The 8,806-nt window shown below is 40.6% G+C and overlaps 1 protein-coding gene across 1 annotated transcript in view; it reads right to left on the minus strand.

Moving 5' to 3' along the window:
* Positions 1–2,128, minus strand: part of nipsnap2 (nipsnap homolog 2) — a 6,161-nt gene extending 4,033 nt beyond the window's left edge. Inside the window, exons 1-6 of the mRNA XM_042765805.1 lie at positions 1,973–2,128; positions 1,350–1,489; positions 1,227–1,272; positions 1,009–1,103; positions 632–702; positions 120–263 (exon numbers count right to left, since the gene is read on the minus strand). Of these exons, the coding sequence (XP_042621739.1) occupies positions 120–263; positions 632–702; positions 1,009–1,103; positions 1,227–1,272; positions 1,350–1,489; positions 1,973–2,064 (588 nt within the window). The 5' untranslated portion in view covers positions 2,065–2,128. The remainder of the gene's footprint in view (positions 1–119; positions 264–631; positions 703–1,008; positions 1,104–1,226; positions 1,273–1,349; positions 1,490–1,972) is intronic.
* Positions 2,129–8,806: the final 6,678 nt, after the last annotated feature.

The following is an 8,806-nucleotide window of genomic DNA, read 5'->3' on the forward strand; positions in this document are numbered from 1 at the left end:
ACACACACACTCTCTAACAAACACAACACACTCTCTCTAACACAGTCATCTCTCTCTATCTCTCTCACACACACACACTCTCTCTAACACACTCTCTCTCTCTCTCACACACACCACACAGCACAGCTCGCTGATAGTTGCAGCTCGTAGATGTTGGGTCCGTCTCTGGGCACCGGCTCGTTCCAGAAGCTGAACTCCAGCAGCAGCTGGTTCCTGCGGGACAGCAGCATCTTCCCCCTCTCCTTCCTGTACTCCAGGAAGTCCTGCGGTCGACATGACAGACGTCAGCTGCTGCGGCTCTGAGACGGCATTTCAACAGTGAACGTGTGCCCTCTACACTACAGTGCTGGATAACACCTGACAACCTCAGCTGATGTAAATAAAACACAACATGAAGTGTGTGACTGTGTGAGAACAGCGCCACCTGCAGACGTGAGCTCACTATTAGTAAATCTCCATAACCATTCAACAAAACACATGCTACTTCCACCATGTACATTCATGCTAACGCTCGCTCATGAGATGTGTACTACAGTAAATATGAGAGCACTGAGGATACAGCTGTATGTTCATCACACAAACCCGTAATATCTCGTGTGTGTATGAGTGCAGCACACAAACACTGCTGTACCTTGTTGTTCTTCAGTTTATTCATGACTTCAGTCAGAGCTGGATATCCTCCTCTGTACCGCCACAAGTGCACTACATAGTGAACCAGAGGCAGGTGTTAGAAACACACACATCTAACAGAATACACACAAGCTCCGTGTCAAATCAACCAAATCTCAGTAAAACTTTTAATTTTGTTAATATTTTTTCTGAAGAAAGACAAACATAAATAGTGATAGAAGCCAAACTATTAAATGTCACGGATGATTATTTAGTTAAATCTGATGACTTTAGTGATCTGTGTTGCATTATTTCACACTTTTCAGGTTTCCCTCAAAGTCTGCACAGCTGTAACTCGAGGCGTTAACAAACGTCTCTCTATCCCTGCGGGACTCGTACCAGCCTGGTCCTGCTCCCCGTACCAGGTGTTCCAGGTGCCCACCAGCTCACACGGGTAAGCGCTGTCCGCGTGGATGGACGGCAGCACCTGGTCACTGCGGACACAAGCACAGTGTGCTGCAGGGTCAGGGTCAAACACAGGCCGTGTGCTAACGGCACATCGGCTCGTTTCCTGTAATTAACACCCCGTTCGTTTGTGCTGGAGACGTCGGACTTACCAGAGTGTGTTGTAGGCCTCGAGGCACTCGGGCTTCACATTGTGAACTACAACACAAGCAAAATAACCGCGTTAATGAACAAATGGCACGCTGAGAGTGTTTCCAGCGGAGGGCAGAACTTACACTGGATCTTATACAAGTTGTTGTCCTCTTTCTTGGCTAGCAGATGGGAGTGAGCGTCTTTTCTGGGGTCCACCTTCCGCACAAACAGTGATTTGAACCAGCTGTCCTCTCGGTTCCGGTTATTAGACGCCGACAGACCCCTGAAACAGAACCAGCTCCGCATTATTATGACACACACATAGACACTGCATGTGAAGACTGTGCCCACGTTATGGTTTGCCCTTGGTGCACATATAATAACAGCACACTGTCACGGTTTGTCAGAGGACCGTAAGGCCTTTCTGAAGGTCTGCATGCATCGATCATCGATAATCGATCACTACTGCAGCCTGTCATGACTCTCACAGCTGAAGCAGCCATGAGCACACGCGCGCGCGCTCTGCTGAATGATGACCTTGAGCAGCAGATTCACGCGCGTTTGTCTCCGCTGCGATCCTCAGAGCAACGCTCAGCGCCGAGCCGCTCGCGCACACTCTCAGTCACTGCATCAGCACAGTCTCGGCATTCATCTGTGCGCAGCAGTCGCGCTAATCACGCCTTTAACTAATGCGCCACATACAGATCTGAGAGTCCGCCGAGGCACAGAGCGCGTGTTTATGACGGGTAATTAACTGAGATCAAACCTGATAACCGCGGAAGCGCGTCCTTTCGCCCGGCCCGTGTGTGCAGCCCGATAGAGGCCGGAGAAAGAGCTCTGAAGGACTCTGGTCGCCATCTTCCACTGATAGGACACGAACAGCCGGCGAGGAACGAGTTAAACTGCTGCAGTTCCCCGCGGAGCCGCGAGGGGCGCTACGAACCAGCAACCAGCAGCTTACACTTTACACTAGTCTTCTCATTTATTTATCTTCTCGCTGAGACTGGACATAGACTTTTTGTAATCAGTTACATACATACAAATTGACTGGTTAACTGCTAGTTAGTCAAACTAGTCCTGCTAGTGAATCTCAGAAACATTTTAGAGCCCACACACATCTAACTCTACCACCTGAGTCAAGGAACACCCTGATATATACATACATAAAACTGAACTATTAGACTTGCAACAATTACATTAGCAAGAAACACGTGTGCTCAAAATGAGCCTAAAATGCTAAATAATATGACTAATTAAGGAAGAGTCGTTTCCAAAAGCACAAATATAAAATAACGTTTAAATGTTAGAATTGCTGTGTATATCTTTTTTAAAAATCTATTTATCTTTTCTCATTTTTATAGTCTCATATTTATTTAGTTAATAATTTCCTTATAATGTAATATTGTTTTTAACTGTTTGAATTTTATAATAGTTATTATATTAATTATTGTCATAATCTGTGGTGAACTTTAAAACTGGACCAAACAATAAATAATCAAACCAAATATCATAATTATTATTATTTTTATAATAGTTTAGGGACCCCCAAAACTATAAAAAACAAAACACAATTTTCTTTTCTTTTCACAGATAATAACAAATAAGAATTTAATGATATCTTCATCACTGAAGGCCTCGTAATCATAATGTAATTAGCAGAAAAGCCACAGACACATGACTCATTATGTCATATATGTTTCTCTTTCAGTATTTAGCATTATTTCATAATGTTTACACTTGACCTCGTCCGCCTCGACATTTAGATGCAACGGGTGAAAAACTAGAGATATTTAAAGCATAAAAATACCTGTGGCATGCTGACATGATATTTGCTTTAGACTTTAGACCATAACATTCAACCTTTAGACTTTCAATGAAACGTCATTGCTTATTAATATTCTTTACTTTAAGATATGCTAAATACTAGACACACTGCAAGAGTTTAAGTGCATAAATAGCTTGAGGGTTAATTTCAGGGTTAGTGTGATAAGCAGCTATTGGTACTTGAATAAATAATGATTTTCTGGATCATCTGAATCATGAGAGATCTCAGTTCTTCTCTGCGCAGTCTACTGTGTGCTTGAAGAAGAGTTTTGCTTCTCCAGCACCAGCTGCTGTGCCGCTGTTTTTCAAGCTTTGCCTGTAAGATGTGTCCCTTGATCACTATCAGTCTGCTTGAGATGTTTCCCAGCGAGAGGAAGACTTCCTGCACCAGTGTTTCAGCAGTCGTTCATCGCTGCACCCACCGGGGAAAACAAATCTAAAAAACTGTTTAAAACAACATATATTTGTCAGACATTTATAGTTACTTATAAAATATCATCATGTATTGACAGGTTTTAGGATGGATATACATCTACATGACACACATGTATGAAAATATATTATGCATGCATTAACATACATATTTGTATATCTATTAATGCTTGAAAATGTTTCCAATTTCTGACAGGTTTCATGTATGTTTTTCACTTCATATGACAATATATTTCATATATGGAGATTTAAGAAATGAATATAAATTACATTTGTGTACGGCACTCTTTTCTTCACTTCTGTCCTCGGTTAAATCCAACGCAAAACCAAAACTTAAGTGAGTATAAACAAGAGCAATTTGTCTATCAGAGCTCCAAGAACTCTCTGTTATAATATTTGTTATTTCTGACTCATATTTCAGAAGATGGAGATCTGCTCAAGATCAGTGACAGACACCTCTGCCCTGAGAAACAACACCGTTATCACAAACTGATCGGAGAGATTAGTTTACCGCACTGACGAGTTCTTATTAATCATGACACGTTTCAACAGTTGGGATCATATGTGAAAACACCTCTGATGATCCGAGTTCCTGCTGATTTGAGCTGGAATCACATCTGTTGATCGTAGTTTCTTTCAGAACATCAAAACATGTCTGTCATTGCAAGCGGTTTAGTGCCAGAACAGAGTATTAAACATTCTGTAACCAGTTAATATAACAAATGAATAACTGATTACATTACATTTCAGCCATTCCCCAGCTGTGACTCTCTAAACCTTGGCGTGTCCATCAGAAGAGAGCGGAGCCGCTCTGATCAAACATCAGTGAGCACGTGTGTCCAGTCCTGGTGCTGGGAGTGGTTGCTAGGGTGATCACAGCGGTTGCTAGGTGGTCAAAAGTCCATTCCCAAGTCTCTATGATATTCTTGATCCTTATATGAAATAAAATAAATAATTCTGCAAAAAAGCCTTGCCTTGTATGTGTTTCTGTAGTCAATTAGCAACACCAAAGCCAAGATCAAAGGAATAAGTTAAATGCATTGTCAGCTGCTTTAGATGCATATGAGCATGCATATGAGTTCACTGAATGCAGTTGTGTTGTGTTGTATTACACTGGCCTCTAGGTGGCGCTTTTGTCACTCTCTTCTGAATTGTTTCCTCACACACACATCTGCATCACAGCCATATGTGATCATGCATCACGCATGTATAGATGAAAAAACATCAGTATCAAAATAGTGCAAAGACTGCAAAATGAAATATAAAAATACAACAGAATTATTTACCTGCTTCAGTCACATTTAGCCATGCCTGTACTTACATGAGATAATATCAAAGCAGGTGTCTGTATATGCTGGAATGAGTCTTCCTCTTCACTTCTTAGTGTCTGATGTCTCACAGTGTCTTTGAATCAGCTGTGTTCTGGGGATTGTTAGTCAGAGGCCTGTTACACAGCAGCAGTTTCTGAGCAGGTTTCGAGTTGACAAAACCAGACAAACTCACCGATGTCGTCTGTCTAGGTTTGTTTCAGAGTTTGTGATTAACTCTCAAAGTGTCTGCAGCCAACAGCCAATCACACGGAACAATTCTCTTCTATGCAAAAGATTAACAAATATCTTGAATTGGATTTAATGCATTTACAAGGCAGGCAGCAACACCACTGCCGCTGTGAATCTCTGAGAAGGGACCTGATACTATATCAATACAAATCAACTAATTTATTTAACAGTTCATATAGGTTGAAAGCAGTGACGGTGCTACACCGGGGCTAGGGGGGGCTATAGCCCCGTCAGAATTTTGAATACCCCTGGTTTAGCTCCATTTTACTTTATGAAGTAACTCTGACGTCATCAATATAATTAATTTTTCATAGCACCCCCACATATTGGTCTAGCCCCCCCATAGCACATGTAGAGATTCTGGCGCCGTTCCTGGTTCAGAAAGAGCTTAAAAAGACCATGCTTCCTCTTTTTTTTTTCCAGACATGTCCTGGCCAGGACTTCTAATATGCCTAAAATGTCTGCATCTTGGCTTTGTTTTTTCTATTGACATCAGGTGTGTTCGACCTGAAGCGGTGCAGAACAATCAGTGTGTGACTTCAAAGATATTTTAGGTATTTGATGTCATCGGTGTGTGCAGAGCTGCTTCAAGTCTATGCTCTCTACAGTCCTCATACATTATGTATATGTGTATTTGCATTGCTTTGATTATGTACAATGCCTGCACTTTATTGGTCAAACCTCTTTTTTGGTCATTACCTTCGGCAGCTATGAAAACAATAGCATAACAAAGCCAACACAACAATTTAGAAATCCTGGCCAGGACATGACCGGGAAAAAGAGGAAGTATGGTCACCCTAGTAAAGCTTGTATTTATAGTGATGTATTTATATTAAAAGTTGAATATATAGGGCTACTAATTGCTTTGCATTGAGGATATAATATATATAATTTCATGTACAATTAATATGATAAATAATTAGCAGCATCCATAAAATGCCTTCACTGTGAACTGCATTAATTTGGTGCAAGAGAAACGCTGTGTGTGTGTGTGTGTGTGTGTGTTGTGTGTGTGTGTGTGTTTGTGGGGGGGGGTTAAAATAAAAGGGGGTGTTGTGTCAGACATGAGTCACTTTACTCACAGCTGTTTGCTGATTTGCGAGTTTGTTTGCTCATCAACACAGTTGTTGGACCAATCATCTGATCCGTGAGTGTCATGTGACTAATCATACTGGTTGCTCACAGAAGGTGTAGTTATGGCATCTGCCAGCAGCGGCGCTAACCAGTCAAACCTCCATCTCTCAAGCTGAACTCGTGCTGTCCTGAAAATATTTATTTTGAAGGAATCTGCATCAAACTTCTCAAGAACCTTCCTCGTGACCGAAACACCAGATAAATATGCATTCTTGCATTTTATGAACTTTCAGCACGAACAGAGTGTTAAATCTCTCACATGACGTGTTCGGAAGTGAGCCTCCGTCAGACCTTTGTTCATGTTACCTTAGATTACAAGAAACGACTTTGAAGCTTTTCCTTTCTTTTGAACAATCCTCTCAGCCTTTTATGGTCACTTAGAGAGGAAATGGAGCGAGCCGAGCCATTCCAGCGCAGGCATTTCCAGCAGTTGTGATTCTTGGCACACGGATCCACAAGCTTCAATCAAGAGCTTGGCACGGGTCGACCGACGCACACAGCTGGGCACACAGGTCCACCAAAGGCTCGGAAAACATGCTGGCGTGGGCCTGGGAGTGATTTGGTCTGTCCCGAATGACTCACAAGAACAGCAAGCTTATATTTTCCCTCTCTTTTACTGTTTGGGTTGAACATTGTTTCATGTGTAATGTCTGCAAAGTTCATGCAGTCCATGCAACACTTGGGCCCCCGTAATAATGGGACGCAAACACCTCTAGCTATGCAAGCGTGATTTCACACATTATTATTGTCTTCAGAAATGTGTTGATGCAATACATAACAAGCATGTGATGCGTTGTCCCACAGGGGACGCTATAGTCTTGGTTTTCTCCTTCAGGTCAAGGCCTGTCATGGGAATAAAGTCTGAAAAGAATCAGGTTAAAGTTAGATAGTTAGTTAACTTCTGACACTTTAAAAATTATTACCGGAGTATCATTTAATTAAAACAATATGCAATTTCAGTCTTCCCCTACTGTTTAATAAAAAATTTTTGTCAATGAAAATTGTTTCACCACCATTTTTTTCCACCAAGTTTACCTGAATAATAACACATTACTGTCACAGACAAATTAAAAGTTGTGGGAGCAAATTGTTAATTTGCACACATCATATAATATTCTCTTCACAAATGTCACACCACTGCACAAAAAAAACTCTGTAGCCTATTATGCATGTCCAAAATGGGAAGATCCAGTAAACGCAGGGAAACATAACAATGTTTTCTGCTGTGAAACGCCTCCTGTAAAGATCCAGTAAACGCGAGGGAACCGACCAGAAGTGGACTTTAGAGGTGAGGAACACTACTGTTGAGTCTATAGTTAGACGCGGGAGGGTTTATATATCTCTGCAGTGTTTGGTTGTGCATGTGAGAATAAGCAGAGCTTGGTGGAGGCATGACAAATATACACATACATTAATTTATCAAACTATTAAATTAACAAATCACATTATAAACTCATTTACAGGTCGTGCCATTCATCACACTATCAGTCAAGAGTAATTTGTTTCCCATATGCTAATCATTTTACCGCATCTCCAGAGCTATTTCCTCCACCACAGGGGGATTCTGGAGTTTTACAAAACAGGAACTGCTGGAGTGAATCCATAGTGCATTTGATTTAGCATGTGAGTTAATAAGCCAAAAAATTTATGGCATGAGATGAACTCATAGAAGATTGCTCCCGCCTGCCGCTGTATGGCTAATGTTAGCTCTATAGCTCACTCAACTAGTTGATTTCTACATGATCACTCAATAATCGTACAAATAAGACAGAAAATCAGTAGAACAAATGCTAAAAGATTTGACACAGTGGTGTGTGTGTGTTGTGTGTTTTGTCAGGTTTTGTCTAAATTATAGGGTTTGAAATGAACACCCGCCAGTGAAAATGAACCGTGGTCACTCTGTCAGTTAACTGGAAGGTTATGATTATGTTCAATCACTCTGCTAGCATAGCTATACTCTGGTGACAAGACAAATCATGAAATTATATGCTGGGAATTACATTTTGTCAACATGACACAATATTTTTCTTCTTTTGAATGGATGTCAATGGAGAAGAGGTGTTAATGTGATGAATTTGGAGAATTTAGCGTATAGTTTGTGTAGAATTTTTATGCAGACAGTGATTGCATTTCATATAACTGATAGGGATCAGAATAGAATCAGATTTTTAATTATTTAAATCTTAACTGTAACTTTGATAATCTGGTTTATTTTTTATATTTTGGCACGTAGAAGTTCTGAATGGCCCAGTTATTTAAAAACAGTTGGCAATTTAATTTCAAAGCCTGGTTAGGACAAAATGTCCCCACAAAGATAATAAACACTAAAAAAAAAAACACCACTATTCTTGTAAGGAATGGCTTAATAAACATACTAACTACGTAATGTTTTAAGACTTTCTGTACAGATGTCATACAGTGAGGGATGGATGTCATAGCCTTGGATGAAGGGTATTTTGCTGAAGATGCATTAAACGTGTCTGTTTTCACTTGTCAGAGAGAAAATGTAAGAATCTCTCTGTTTCATCACAAAATGAGGACAGAAGAAGAAGAAGAAGAAGAAAAAAACAATTTGTAAACTCCACTCCAAATTATTTTTTTTGAGAATGAGTTGTTGGGTCCCCACTGACTTGCAAAGTATGAAAATAATT

This window comes from Cyprinus carpio, chromosome A11, assembly GCF_018340385.1.
Source record: "Cyprinus carpio isolate SPL01 chromosome A11, ASM1834038v1, whole genome shotgun sequence".
Lineage (NCBI taxonomy): Eukaryota > Metazoa > Chordata > Actinopteri > Cypriniformes > Cyprinidae > Cyprinus > Cyprinus carpio.